Source organism: Crinia signifera, chromosome 3 (genome assembly GCF_055691185.1).
Source record: "Crinia signifera chromosome 3, ASM5569118v1, whole genome shotgun sequence".
Lineage (NCBI taxonomy): Eukaryota > Metazoa > Chordata > Amphibia > Anura > Myobatrachidae > Crinia > Crinia signifera.
Window position 1 is genome coordinate 309924023 of NC_139219.1, and position 16002 is coordinate 309940024.

At 42.1% G+C, this 16002-nt stretch overlaps 1 protein-coding gene across 1 annotated transcript in view; it reads right to left on the reverse strand.

Annotated features, from left to right (window-relative positions):
• The window catches only part of APOB (apolipoprotein B), a 38968-nt gene that overhangs the window by 18432 nt on the left and 4534 nt on the right, over window positions 1-16002 (reverse strand). The window contains exons 4-21 of the mRNA XM_083178610.1: window positions 15813-15958; window positions 12195-12339; window positions 11516-11671; window positions 9411-9535; window positions 9202-9284; window positions 8839-9055; window positions 7529-7756; window positions 6472-6589; window positions 6209-6355; window positions 5831-6039; window positions 5400-5640; window positions 4512-4688; window positions 4199-4390; window positions 3543-3710; window positions 2774-2985; window positions 2460-2642; window positions 1580-1701; window positions 1273-1483 (exon numbers count right to left, since the gene is read on the reverse strand). Of these exons, the coding sequence (XP_083034736.1) occupies window positions 1273-1483; window positions 1580-1701; window positions 2460-2642; window positions 2774-2985; window positions 3543-3710; window positions 4199-4390; window positions 4512-4688; window positions 5400-5640; window positions 5831-6039; window positions 6209-6355; window positions 6472-6589; window positions 7529-7756; window positions 8839-9055; window positions 9202-9284; window positions 9411-9535; window positions 11516-11671; window positions 12195-12339; window positions 15813-15958 (3080 nt within the window). The remainder of the gene's footprint in view (window positions 1-1272; window positions 1484-1579; window positions 1702-2459; window positions 2643-2773; window positions 2986-3542; window positions 3711-4198; window positions 4391-4511; window positions 4689-5399; window positions 5641-5830; window positions 6040-6208; window positions 6356-6471; window positions 6590-7528; window positions 7757-8838; window positions 9056-9201; window positions 9285-9410; window positions 9536-11515; window positions 11672-12194; window positions 12340-15812; window positions 15959-16002) is intronic.

The window sequence follows — 16002 nt, forward strand, 5'->3', positions numbered from 1 at the left end:
CCATATTTAAAAATGTCTCTTACAAATTGTCCTGCTGCAGCCGTCCCACGCTCCGGCGGCTGCCGCTGAATAGGTCTGACAGTCTCCGGCTGCTGTTGATTAAGAGGAATCTCACGAGAACTACCGACCTCTCGTGAGAATTCCCCTGTACTTGCCTCCCGGCAAAGCAGCCAGGCGGGTGGGAGGGCCACTCAGACCGGCTACGGGGGCCGCATACGGCCCCCGGGCCTGAGGATCCCCACCCATGTACTACAGTATAACTACAAGAATGGTGATGCTTTCTTATATTTGTTAATAATACTGTATCTTGCGCAAGATTTACTAAGCTTTAAAAAAGTGATAAAGAGTTGAGTGAAAACACTACCAGCTCCTAGCTGTTATTTTATAGACACAGCCTGTTGAATGGCAGTTAGGAGCTGATTGGCTGGTACTTAATCACTCTTCACTGTATCAAGTTTTGAAGCCTAGTACATCTGGCCATTTGTGTGTCTACTTATCAGTGATGGGCAAACTGATACACTGCATTTCAGCGGCCCCCGGGTCACCCTGTTTTCTACAAAAAGGAACCATTTATTTTAAAGGTTTGATACATCCAGTGTCAGATTGGGTTGGTAATGGGCCCACCAGGGGAATGTAGTGGGGGTGGGTCCAGCACGTGACTTCACAATGCACTGTGACGTCAAAATGCAACGTGATATACGACTATGTGGCTCCTCCGGGAATCAGCAACATCAGCTTCCCAGCCAGCAGCCGCCACCAGGTTAGTCAGTAGCTGATGACTACCCAGTGGCATTAACTCATTAAAAGTTTGTCAAGCCCCACCGCCCTTTTTCAGGCGCTGGGTCAGTCGGTTATGGATGACTGCCCACCGGTATTACCTACCGGTGAATCCCCTGGTTCCCCAAAGGACCAGTCCGAGCCTTGATACATCTCAACCTTAATCTCAGTAATAAGTTAAAGCCATTCTTTGAATTACTTAATTAATGAATTAATGAGGCACCCTGGCATACTGGCATATCAGCAGGCACTTAAAACAAATGTTATATATGTTAAAAATATCACTTCTGTATTCTGCAATTATAATGTGAGCAAAGCTTTTTATTTGAAAAATGGGTGGAGCTGAGAAAGGATGGGTGGGGCCAAAAAAAGCAGGCCAGGTTAGGCTAACCAATCCCTGTGATTTTGTGAAATAGATCCTGTGCCAACACTTCTATGCATCATTGTGGTGCCCAATTCACAACAATTGTTATCATACGTTGTACCATGATTTACCTTATTCTGCCTGTCAGAGTGACTTCAGGAATCTGTTGGTTGCTGATTTCGGCCACAAGAGCGAATGATCTCTTGAAATCACTCGACTCATCGTTGAGTCTCACACTGGCACCAAAGTTGACATCAGCATCAGGGATCTCCACATCACTGGTCAGGATAATCTTGTTGCGGTTGTATTTCACAGTCAATGAGGCCTCCGATGACTTGACACCTGCATAACATTACATTTAATAGGATCTGAAAATCTAACTATAATTAATTAATTAATTACAAAAAATGAATACGCAACAGCCATATGAGAACGTACCTTCTACTTGTGCGGTGACTTTCAGAGTGTCCACCAGGTCCCTTCCTTCTCTATTCAGGTTATAGTTTGCAGTCAATGAATATTCCTGCACCTCACCTGTTGGCCTAATCTCCAGCTCAAACCTTAAGAAAATTAGAACAGAGCCGTTAATGCAAAACATAAAAAAAAACCTGTTTCAAGATAAAGTGGGATGGGCCGAGAAATTATCCATCAGCTTATAAGGGGTAAATATACTAAAACAGGGGTTCACAAACTCGGTCCTCAGGACCCCACACAGTTCGTGTTTCCCAGGTCACCCGGCATGTGCACAGGTGCACTCATTACTCATTGACACATTTAAAAAGATCCACAGGTGGAGCTAATTACTTCACTTGTGATTCTGTGAGGAGACCTGCAAAACATGCGCTGTGTGGGGTCCTGAGGACCGATTGTGAGAACCCGAGTACTAAAACTTCTAAAAGTGAAAAGAAGTGATGTTCCCCCTATCAACCAGACAGATCCTGTCTATTATTTCTCTGCTGGATCCTATAAAATGATAGACAGAATCTGGTTGGTTGCGATTGAAGCTTCGGTAAATGTATCCCTATTTTATAGAATCTACTTATTAAATAAAAGCTAAAAGCTGATCATTGGTTGCTATGGGCAAATGATCCACTTCCCCCCTTTAAAAGATTTGAATCAGTCCCAAATTAGTTTTCATAGCCAGGGATATAATTTTTAAATAGAATTAAACTAGTATTTATCCAATTTATTTGTTGACTTGCAAAATATGGGGTATATACGGTTTTTAATGTATTCAACTGTAGAGATGAAAATTATACATTTTCTATGCATTGTTCCATTTGAAAATCAACGTTATGCCCAGTAATTTATAACTCACTTGGACTCTCCCGTAAGTGGGAAGTAGGGAGCGGCATCTATGGAACTGGCATTGGAATAAGCAATGTTGGTACAGTATTCCAGACCCCGGAACAGATGCTTGCAATCGGACTGCTCCTTTCTGTTTTCCATGATGGAAGCCATGACTTCAGTCTTCGATGCAAAAACCAGGTTAACCTTGTTGCTAATTAGGGATAGAAATACAATTGTTAGTTCTAACTCTATATCTGTTCATCTATCTATCTATCTATCTATCTATCTATCTATCTATCATTCTAGTTAAGGCAAAGACCAGCCACATCTCCTTGTACTTACTTGATGCTGAAGAGCTTGGTTGGCGTTGTAGGTGCCGGGATTGAGAATTTGAACTGTCCGTTGGTCACAGAGGCCCGTGCCTGAACTCCGGATTCATGGTAAATGTTGGTATTCATTTGTACGGCATGTTTGGAAAACTTTGGAATCTGAATTCCTAACTGAGTAACAAACTCCACGGCAACGGCTGGTTTTAGGGACAGTTCTGCTTTCATCTGCAGAGGACCAAAACAATTACATCAGCCTACATGTGATTGCAGCTTTCTAACTCAAAATTTATAAAGGTCATCACATTAAATTCGACACAACTAAATCATCAGTTGGCTATCAAATGTGAACGTTCCGTATGACATGACCATGAAACCTTTTGCTCTTGGTTAGGAGCAAAAGATGGGAAGCATCACAGTCGTGCGGGTCTACTGATTGGTCAAGTCTATTGGCTGTATGTAATTCAGTCAGCGTTTAAGTAAAAGTTTAAGGGGTTACTAGGGTGCAGTTAGAAAGAGGTGGTAGGGAACCTGGCCTCTTAAGGCTAAAGATGGGAGTTCTATTGAAGATGGGAGATTGCTCTTAGCAACCAATTACATTATATGTGTTAACTTCTAAAAGGTGCAAATTAAATAAGAAGGAAAATCTGATTGGATTCTACGGGCATCATCCTTAGTAAATGTACCCCTTAATTACAAGATGCAAGTTTTATGCAATCTAAGTTTTCACAAATAACATTTCTATTCTTTTTCAGTTATAAAGTGAAGCAGGGTTCAGTACTTACATTTTTCATCCCAATTTTCAATCCAGACTTGGTTCCTGGAGTAATTATTCCAGATAAAGCCACTTGGAGCTGAAGACCTGATCCGGTTGGAAGGTAGAATTGATTGTCCATGAAGATGTAGTGGGCAAAGAGATCACTTTCTCCACCATTGGAGAAGGTTTGCATGATCTAAAAAAGTAGATATGATGAATGATCAAATAGATGATACTAAATACGGGTCATAAGTCAATGAGTCTGGTACCGTCTCACACCGTCAAGTAATACATGTGCCCGTGAAATATTAGCAGCTCGCAGGGATAACTTTATAATCTCACCTTCAATCTCATGCTCTAGAAAACCGTACTAGTATCCTTGAATGAGGAGGTAAAATAGTAATGTTGCTCTACATTGCCATCTACAAACTAAACGTGGTACTGCATTCCACCTGCAGTATCAGTAGAGACTGTCTTTCTTGATTCATGTTTTACTAGACATCTTGTTTTTCAATCGCTAACTCTAGTTTACAAATATATTTCGGTGTTGTTCCTTCCTTCCTCTACACTATTCTATAAGGATAAAGAACTCTTGCCCCAAGTAAAAAATATTTACCCTTGTTGGTTCTACAATACAACTTGCAAATATTACATTACAGTATCTACTCTTCATATCAGTGGTACCTGTGCCGGCAGCTGCTGTGTTGATTGGAAGCTTTTCAGCAACATGTTCCCCATTACTTTGAAGTCACTCAGTTTAAGGTATCCTAATTCTTTCCCAAGGATTTCCAGGTATGCTTTGGCTTCTGGAACATCGCTAGATCTGACATCCTTAATCAGCTTTTCAACGTTCATTAGGAATGCTTTTTTAAGGTCCTATAATACAATTAACAGGTACACGTAAAATTGAACGTTCAAAATATTTTCCGTTAAGAGAAATCTGCATTTGTATGGGCTCGTAGAGATGCTACAGTTTAGGCAAAACCTACACATTTACCTGATTCTGGTTGTCCTGTCTGGAGACTCCAAACCACTTGTACAAAACCTCAGCGACTTTATCTGGAACCTTGCCATCCGCCCAATACAATGCCTTTGTGGCGCAGTCTGGGAAAAATCCACCTTTCCCAAACAAAGCATCAAGGGTTGTCTCAAAATTTTTTCCTTCAATGTTGACCTGTATAAAAAAGATAATGTCCAATTATATAGAATTCGTCCAGGTTCTTACCAATAATATGGATATTGTAAAAATACTAAATACACTTGTCATATTATAGTTACCATTGGACCTTTCCATAACTATCCTTATGTTAGTAATTTTGACTTCTTATGGGGGTGGTCCAGCATGGAGGCTGATTGGTAATTTAATTACATTTCTGGCATTCTTAAATGATCTACTAAAGCTTCAAGGTGTAAGCCATTTGTCCATAGGGTGGCACGGTGGCACAATCCAAAAATATATTGGTAGGCTCTCAACAAAAATGAATTGACCCTATTATTTAAGTATCTGCATGTACAATATCAGCCTAAATGGGCAAAGTGATTCTTATCAAACTCTATGTTTCTATGGGTCTAGTGATAGTATCTTATTGGCTACATTCTGATCTAGTCCCTCCCCCATTCAAACAAAAAAACAACCCAGGAACTGGCTAAGCTGAAATAGTCTGGTTTGTTGTTAACACTCTAGTTTTTGTATTGGCTCCAAGTTTTAACCATGCCGTATTATTGTTATTGTTTTTTTTATTGTTGGAATTTATTTATATGGTTCCACAAGGGTTCCACTGTGCTTGCCTGTACAGTATTTCCCTAGTTTTAAATAATAAGTCAAACACACTTCATAACATAATGACCGTGGTCACAAGATTAATAAAAAAAAAAAAATGTATACCCCAAGCATATCCACGGATTGCCCAAACATGTTCAGCGTGGCTTCCAACATGGCTTCCCTAGGCATGTAGCCAGTAGAATCATAGATTATGTTTCCTTCTACTTTGGCTCCTAATTTGTCACCCAAGCCTGGAACATCCACAGTCTTCGAGATTTGGTAATTGTGTGAGAATTTTGTAAAGTCACTGACAACAGCTGGCACACCACTTGACTTGAAGGATTCATCCAGTTTACCTCTCAACCTGCAGGTAAAAATAGATTAACAACTCAGGACAGATTACCCACTGCAGAATAATTTGCTAGAGTTTTGCAGTTCTGTTGCTCATCTATGGAAGAATTTTATGCATCCCAAAATCCCATAGTTAATGAGAGATTAGGAATCTACTCTAAAGAAATTGCCTAATAAGAATTTATCTGACTTAATGTACTTACTCTTGAGTTTCTGGTTCCTGAGAGTTTAGGATGTTAACAATGTGAGAGGCTACAAAGTTCTTCACTTGCTCATTGTCTTTTTTGAGAGATCGAAGCACTTTGCGGAGGTCTGACGTTGAGGGTCCTCTCATGAGGATGAGGTAGGCTGCCAGCCTCTTTTGGACTGGAGAATTGTTGTTTTGGAAAGCCTGGACAAGCCCACCACGAACCTGGATGAGAATGGGAAAGCTAAGGATTAATTTGTTCCAGTTTCCTGCAGATTGAATCGTGAACATGTTCTTTTGAAGATCTGTTACCCATGTCTCAAAATTACATCATAGAGTAGGACTATTTGAGTCTCAGATGATAAACTGCCCATAAATTGCTAAAATAACTTACATCTTCTGTCAGGGACATTTTGCGGAGTGCCTGGACTGCTGCCTTCTGAACATCGGGTGATGATTTAAGACCAATAGCACATTTCAGAACTGCGGACTTGACCTGTGGATTGGCTTCTTCTAATACGTTCCCCATGATCCCAATAGCCTGAGGAGCAACAGAAAAGAAACCGGCCAAATTAGATGCTATTAGTCAATGAAAAATATTGCAATTTATGATCCGCTGTAGTCAGGTTACATTCCATCTACTAATCCCTGGAATACCTTAAGAGCTAGGAAGGTCTTGTCTTCATCTCCGGTGCATTCATTATCAATGAGAGATGACATGTAATCGGCCACGTCCCTCAGCTCAGGAGTGATGGTTCTTTGGTCTTCATAGAAGCTGGTAATATACAAAATTTGGAAAAATGAGACAGACAATAGCTAAAGATTCCTAATATACTTCATACTGTCGGACAAATATAATAGCCTCCGAGTTCGGCGGCCGTGCAGTTTTTTTTTTAAAGGGGCAATCATTTTCAAGGCAAAAACATGCCTTGCAAATGATTGCCCCTTTAAAAAAAAAACCTTCAAACTCAGAGCTTATTACATTTGGTCGCCAGTGTTGTACTTCGGTGTGATATTAATACTGATTATTTATTGTTTTGTTCCGTCTTACTTTTGTTTTTAATTAGTGGAATAAGCTATGTTATGTTCATTATACTGCAGTATATTTGTAATACAAATATATACAAATATGTTACGTGAAAATGGTGCATCACAACGCAATACCAGTACTACGGTACTATTGTAGCCAGACTTGTCTCTTGAAGTAGTAGGGTTGGGGAACTAAATAATCCAGTTGTTCTAGAACTCCAATTTAGGGGTTTATTTACTAAGATGGGAGTTTTTTTGAAGATGGCATGTTGCCCGTAGCAACCAACCAGAATCGACTTCTTATTTATTTAGCACTATCTAGAAGATAATAGATAGCATCTGATTGGTTGCCCACAGCAACATCCCATTTTCAATTGAGCTCCTATCTTAGTAAATATACCCCCTCTGGAGTAAATTTACTAAAGCTTCTAAAAACAAAAAGAGGTGATGCTGCCCCTAGCAACCAAATACATATTGTATTTCCTCTATTACATCCTAGAAAATGATAGACAGAATGTTTTTGGTTGCTAAGGGTAACAACACCTTAGAATGTTACTAAACATTTAAATTGTGTAAAACATTTTCACGCGATTAGATGGTGTGGTTTCTTTGTAGGGTAACAGTATTGTATTACACCCCATTTCCATCGCATCTCTTGCCTTTGTTGGTTGCAGAACGTACTTACTTGTTTACACTGTGGCTCAAGGCATAAAATGAAGCTCGGCTTTGCTGATACTGAGCCATATTCAGTAGTTCTCGGACGCGCTTGGTGCACGGTGAAGGCAAAAGCCCCAAAGCATACGTAATGGTGTCAGTCAACACAGGTGAAACATCCCCCGTCCGCAGAACCTGAAGTATGCCTCCGAAGCATTCAGGAGTTCCGCACTGGGTCAATGCTTGCAGTGCAATCGGGCTGGATTAAAAATGAAAAAGATAACAAGCATAAGAAAACTTACAACAACTTTCTAAACAGTATGGACATATATATTGATAAAAAAGAACTGTAAAATACTCTGAACACTTATTTAACAAATGTGTCTGTAAAAATCATTGGCAGGATAGGATTCCAGTAACCTAATGAAATGGTGACATCTTGTGGTGATGGCCGGAACTTCAGATTTGGATACAATTATAAATACACGTGCGCGGAATATTTATTTAGTAGGGGCAGAGGCATTGGAGTGCATTGTGTGCGGTTCTAGGGGGGCCCAAACCAAAATTTGTACCTTTCAGGGGTGCTGCAGCCTCGGCAAGAATCACTGGGAAAATGGCAGCAGCACATGGGCGCCATGTTTCCGAAGACCTACGCATGCACTGTAGAATCTATTACAAATGCCAGAGTGTACTGCATCATAAAGAGTAGGGGGCCTGCGCAGAGTAAGCACAATGGCCCCCCATAACAGGAGGAGCATCACACTTTGCCTATGTCTGCCTTGCAGTACAGGGGCTTTTAAATACATGAGGGGCCCATAACCAAATCTGTCAGCACCCCCTCACCACAGAAAATGTGCAGAATATATGGCACAGTGGTAGAGTCTTATCTACAGTACCTTCCATGCATGCGCCACATTTCCAGTGAGGTCTTCTCAAAAATGGCGGCAGCATCTCTTTTTCTGAATAAATTCCTGATGTATCCAGCAGTAAACAGTGGAGAAGGTACCCATAGCAACCAATAAAATTCTCAGATCATAAACTTGATGCTTGATAAATGGTTGTTTGGTTGCTATTGGTAACTTCTCCAATGGTCCATTGTTCTACTCCTTTCGCTGCTTGATACATCAGCCCCATTGTTTGAGCAGTCGCCAGATAAGACATTGCAATGGGGGAAAGGGTGGGTGTCAATGCCGCTTTCCCCCTTTCTGACCTATGGGCCCATGTGCATTGCAAACCCTGCACCCATTATGGATATACCGAAGACATGGGGATATACTGACATTATCAGAGAAGAGTGATACAGACATATCTGCAAGGACTCTTTTCTGCGTTTATAGTTACCTTGATAGCTGTACCAATCTGGGCACCAGAGGACCAAGAGTCTCATTGTTCAGTGCCCTCAGAGCGGTCACCAGTTTGTGGAAGAGGTTTGCTCTCTGCTGATTCTGCTCCGATGTTGACATTTTCTGCAGTGCTATGAGATTATCCAGCACGCTGTCCGCATTGGAAGAGAGGTATTCCACCGCTTCTAAGGCCAGGCCGGCCACCAGTGGGGAGTCTGAGGAAGAAACATGGACATGTGTCAACTCTAAAGCAATGACGTATCCCTGGCTTCCTCCAGAGTCATCCATGTAGACTCTATACCTACTAACTCAATGGCCTGATAATATCAGGGACAATGAGCAGAAGAAAGGGATCCCGTACCTGCAAATTCCCTGTTGTTGGTTTTGGACACAGATTCCAGTTTCAGTGTTTGGGTCACTTTTGCCATCATACCGTATTGATTCCTGTAATGGCAAGATATAAAGTGAGTGCCTACAAGCCGATGTACCGTAACGGAAATCACAAGCTAGAATAATCTTCAGGTCGTTTCTGAAGCATAAGACGTGCGCTTGGTGTTACATTGCACTCACTTGTGGGAGAAGGGGAGGAAGAGGTGAGTTTCCACGCAGGACGCTTCCCTCACATGCCTCATTCTCGGTTCCAGTGTGTACTGACATGACTGGCTGCTACTGAGCAGCGTGGATAGAGGTGCATTCTGGGAAAACAGTATGCGTATTAAATGATGATAAATCATAATATGTTTTATCATGTGAATAATAGCTTTGAGACGAGAGTTTGGAAACAGTGGGAAGTAGCTCAGGTGTGGTCACACGGTAACGCTGGGAGGCTTGTGGTCCTTGGGAAATAATGCACAGCCATGTGAATTATGATGTACTATACTAATTCTTGGAGAGTGATAAAGTGGAGAGAGATGTGATGCTAACCAATGATCTCCTAACTTCTATATTACAGGCTGTGTATGAAAAGTGATAGAAGCTGATTGGTTAGGAGTTTATCTCTCTATATTTTATCACTCTTTGAGGCTGAGCACCATTTTATATGGATAGAAATCTCTCTTTCTCTCAATTGGGGCCCAGAGCTAAAAGGGGCCACCTTCCCTGTCACAGTAACATGTGTTATATACAGGGTGTAGCTACCATAGGTACAGGGGGTGCAGCTGCTATGGGGTCCAGAGCTGAGAGGGGCCACCTTCCCTGTCACAGTTACACATGTTATATACAGGGTGTAGTTATCATAGGTGCAGGGAGTGCAGCTGCTATGGGGCCCAGTGCTAAAAGGGGCCACCTTTCCTGTCACAGTTACATGTGTTATATACAGGGTGTAGCTACCATAGGTGCAGGGGGTGCAGCTGCTATGGGGACCAGAGCGGAGAGGGGCCACCTTCCCTGTGACAGTTACATGTGTTATATACAGGGGTGTAACTACCATAGGTGCAGGGGGTGCAGCTGCTATGGGACCAGAGCTGAGAGGGGCCACCTTCCCTGACACAGTTACATGTGTTTTATACAGGGTGTAGCTACCAAAGGTGCAGGGAGTGCTGCTGCTATGGGGCCAAGAGCTGAGAGGGGCCACCTTCCCTGTCACAGTTACATGTGTTATATACAGGGGTGTAACTACTATAGGTGCAGGGAGTGCAGCTGCTATGGGGCCCAGTGCTTAGAGGGCCACCTTCCCTGACACAGTTACATGTGTTTTATACAGGGTGTAGCTACCATAGGTGCAGGGAGTGCTGCTGCTATGGGGCCAAGAGCTGAGAGGGGCCACCTTCCCTGTCACAGTTACATGTGTTATATACAGGGGTGTAACTACTATAGGTGCAGGGAGTGCAGCTGCTATGGGGCCCAGTGCTTAGAGGGCCACCTTCCCTGTCACAGTTACATGTGTTATATACAGGGGTGTAGCTACCATAGGTGCAGGGAGTGCAGCTGCTATGGGGCCCAGAGCTGAGAGGGGCCACCTTCCCTGTCACAGTTACATGTGTTATATACAGGGGTGTAGCTACCATAGGTGCAGGGAGTGCAGCTGCTATGGGGCCCAGAGCTGAGAGGGGCCACCTTCCCTGTCACAGTTACATGTGTTATATACAGGGGAGTAGCTACCATAGGTGCAGGGAGTGCAGCTGCTATGGGGTCCAGAGCTGAGAGAGGCCACCTTCCCTGTCACAGTTACATGTGTTATATACAGGGGTGTAGCTACCATAGGTGCAGGGAGTGCAGCTGCTATGGGGACCAGAGCGGAGAGGGGCCACCTTCCCTGTCACAGTTACATGTGTTATATACAGAGGTGTAGCTACCATAGGTACAGGGGATGCAGCTGCTATGGGGCCCAGAGCTGAGAGGGGCCACCTTCCCTGTCACAGTTACATGTGTTATATACAGAGGTGTAGCTACCATAGGTGCAGGTAGTGCAGCTGTTATGGGGCCCAGAGCTGAGAGGGGCCACCTTCCCTGTCACAGTTACATGTGTTATATACAGAGGTGTAGCTACCATAGGTACAGGGGGTGCAGCTGCTATGGGGCCCAGAGCGGAGAGGGGCCACCTTCCCTGTCACAGTTACATATGCTACTGTACTGTATATACATTTTTCACCATTGGGTGGTACATAGAGGCCCTTACAAACATTTGCTATGGGGCCTAATATCTAGTTACGCCACTGATATCCTAATGTACTTACCATTCCTTTAAACAGAGCAATGGGGCTAACATAGTCCCTTAATGGGGTGAACCGATCACATGTCTTCAGATTTCTATTAATTGTAATTTCAGTAGCCGCGGCTCCTTTCCTATCTGTAACACTGATTTGGTTGGAGCATTTCCCATACACAGTATCCTGCAAAACATAAAATAAAAAGAAAGTTAAGAAACGTTCTACAGCCCAAAGACTCTGGGCGTAATATAAACGTGCGTAGAAGAAATACGTGTCGAGCTCCACAATACGCTAGATCGGTGATCTTCAACCTTTTTACCTTGCGGCACACTAAATAAGATTTTAAAATTGCCAAGGCACACCATGAGATCCCCACAGGGCAAACCACATTGGCCCCCATAGGGAAAAAAAACAAACCTGTTGGCCATTTAAATACAATCACACTGGTCCCCACTGGTAATAAAAATAAAATACATTGGCCCTTTACATGAAAAGAAGAGACCAGTAAATAACAGTGGAACTGGTGGTGGCTGTAAACTGGTTTGGGCATCTCTAGATCTGGGGGCACACTTGAGAACAGCTCAAGGCACATTAGTGTGCCACGGCACAGTGGTTGAAAAGCCCTGTACTAGATAAAGCACCAGCAAACCTGTCACACAAGAAATAGCAATACAGTATTACTGTACATCACATTGTATATACTTACCATGTTACTGGTGTCCTTGGTCTCATCAGGTACTAGCAGCGATGAAATAATGCCTCTCTTCATGTTTAATACGTTCACAGGCTCCTCATTGTGTGGGTATAAAATGACCCCCTTTCCTTCAGTAACACTGAAGCTCACGTCATACCTGGAGAACCACATGGATCATCATTAACAGTGTGCAGTATGAAGCAGATTTAGGCTCATGCGGGGCAGCGTAGCGCTGTGGAACTACAAATCAGAAAATGCTCAGATCCCTTTTCTGTACTCAGCTAAAACATAACTTTTATTGATTATATATTAAGAATGCCTTATATCATAGTATGGAGCGGCATATAAACAGCAAAAAATATTGGAAAAATTAAAAATACATACAAGTTACACACAAGATAAGTGATAAGACAAAAAGATAAAGAAATAAGTGTTCTAAAATACACAGATGTTGGTTAGGGAGGAGAACTGCAATATAACGATGATTGAGTCTGTATTAAGTTATAGCTCCTAGTCTTGTGTGTCTAAATGTTCTGAAAGAGATACCACTAGGAGTATGATATTCAATTTTATGGATACAGGATAGTTTTTTTATTATTCTCAGTATTGAAAGTGATATATGGCTCTTGTGATTAGTACATTATAATCCGTGGTACCATACATCGTCCCGTTGCATTGGGTATTCCTCTCTCACTGGTTCCTCAATGCCAACTGATCGATGTTGGTGTAGACTAGATTCTGCACACACTGTATAATATTATGTGGAAATACCACTCACACTGTGGATATGGGTGGTCCTTTCTCACAAGTTCAGCCGTGGCACTTGAACCGGTGTTTGATGTATGTTTAATACAGTAAATATATTTCTGGGGAATATTCGCAATGGGTTTTCCACTCTCATTGGTTCCCTATTTGCGGTATGGTTTCCAGGTTATCTTCATATTCACATAATAGTGTCTTTTAATGGGTTATATATTTATATATAGTGCCGATCACGTGACGCGATATGCGGATCACGTGATACGGCATGAAGCCGAGATGATATAGGATGCCGATCACGTGACGTAGGACGCTGATCACGTGGGGGCGTCCCTAATGAACAGACACAGGTGCGGTAGATCATAATCCCTCAATGTGAGCGTTCTTTGATTGGCCGAATCGGCCACATGATCTAAACACGGCTGAATGATTGGCTGGGTGAAATGAATAAGTAGAGTCAAGGTGAGGCTATCTGGTTGGCCTTGAAAAAGCTTAAACAGCGAAACGCTGCGTTGGTACAGTTAGGTTAGGGAGGACTCCTTGTAGCACAATGTAATGCTGTGATTTGATTAACATAATGATTGTATAACAGGAGACCAAGAGAGAGAGGACTGGGAGATAGATATGATAGTGGATTAGAAAGGCAATACAGTGTATTGTTGCAAGATTGATATAACTGCAATTTTGGTAACTGACCACAGGAGGGCAGTCAAAGCTCATAACTGTATTGCTCTTATATGATATTTGCAGCAATAAGAAACACTGGTGTTCTAACCCAATTTATTGGTATTATATAACCAATTACTGCTTATGGATACTGTTTGAATTGTTTGGAGTAACAATTATGTGGATTAATGAGAAGTGTAAATAAAATCCAAAGTATTAAATACATCTAGTGTAAACCAATAAATCACACTATAAATAGGTAACCAGTGAGAGTGGAATACCTATTATGTGAATAAATAGACCGATCATATGAGGGCAGTTAAAGTTCTTAACTGACCATATATCAATATTGGTATGCAAAAATAATAAATACAAAAGAATACCCTACATTTGAGGTATTACACACTGTGTAGAGACAATCTCTGTGTCTCACCATCAATTGTGGCAATAACCAGGTGTATTATTGGAACATGGGAATAAATATATAACCCATTAAAAGACACTATTATGTGAATATGAAGATAACCTGGAAACCATACCGCAAATAGGGAACCAATGAGAGTGGAAAACCCATTGCGAATATTCCCCAGAAATATATTTACTGTATTAAACATACATCAAACACCGGTTCAAGTGCCACGGCTGAACTTGTGAGAAAGGACCACCCATATCCACAGTGTTAGTGGTATTTCCACATAATATTATACAGTGTGTGCAGAATCTAGTCTACACCAACATCGATCAGTTGGCATTGAGGAACCAGTGAGAGAGGAATACCCAATGCAACGGGACGATGTATAGTGCCACGGATTATAATGTACTAATCACAAGAGCCAAATATCACTTTCAATACTGAGACTAAAAACTATCCTGTATCCATAAAATTGAATATCATACTCCTAGTGGTATCTCTTTCAGAACATTTAGACACACAAGACTAGGAGCTATAACTTAATAGAGACTCAATCTTCGTTATATTGCAGTTCTCCTCCCTAACCAACATCTGTGTATTTTAGAACACTTATTTCTTTATCTTTTGTCTCATCACTTATCTTGTGTGTAACTTGTATGTATTTTTAATTTTTCCAATATTTTTTGCTGTTTATATGCCGCTCCATACTATGATATAAGGCATTCTTAATATATAATCAATAAAAGTTACGTTTTAACTTTCAGTGCGTTCCCCTATACAGCCTTTTCCTCTTCGTTGTCAAAATATTGTACTTCTGTTGGGAACAGCACCCCCCTCAGTATAGATATAAATTTGGGGGTCTCTTTTGCTATTTTTTCTCAATAAGGTTGTGCGGGTATATACTCAACCCTGTAAGGGGTTAATCCAAATCCCTTTTCTGTACTCAGATGGTAAATCGTCAGTAGATCGACCGCAGGAAGGTCGACATTCATTAAGTCGACACACTCAAAAAAAAACCATAGCTTTAGGTCGACCGGATCATTAGGTCGACACAAGCATTATGTCGACATGGGGAACGTCGACAGTCAAAAGAGTTTTTCCCTTGTTTTTGAGCTGTGATGTGCCGATGGACAGTATTTCATGCCCTACCATCCACTAGGGCTTTGATGGCTAACCTTGACACTCCAGCTGTTGTTGAACTACACATCCCAGCATGCCTTGCTACAGTTTTGCTATTTGGCCATACCAAAACTGATGCAGGGCATGCTGGGATGTGTAGTTCAACAAGATCTGGAGTGTCAAGGTTAGCCATTAAGGCACTAGGGCGTGGAGGGAGAATAGAATAGTGTGACGAGTGTAGCGAGGCACCGTGCATGCGAGGGGTCACAGTGCACTGATACGGTTTCAATGTCGACAGTGTCGACATTCGGGGACAAAAAACCTTGAAAACCCCATGTCGACCATTTGACTGTTGACCTTGCCAGTGTCGACATAATGCTTGTGTTGACCTAAACCCATTTCGACCTTTTGAGTGTGTCGACCTTCCTGTGGTCCAGACAATGATCCCAACCCATGTATGTGATACCTATATATAAATGGGCATAAGGCTGCCCAGTCCTTGGTGTGCTGTTGTTGGCACAATGATATCTAAAAGCTGACCCTGTGTCAAGGCATGCTGAGACTTTTAGTTCCACATCTGAATTATTTCTGATCATGCAGAGGTTAGTAGATGGAAAACCTTGTGTTTCCTGCCCGCCATAACTTCTCGCTGCCAGCACAGGAGCTCCACTCACCTTGACATGGCATTGGCAAAATCTTCGGAATTCTTCGCCTTCTTAAAGAGCGATCTGCCCTCGGAGTCTACACCAAACACCTCTCGCAGGGTGCACTGGCTAATCCTCATGATGAAATTACATGGCTGCGGAACTTCCAATTCCACCTGTTGTATGGCAACACACACGTTCTCATTCCGGTCTCAATGCA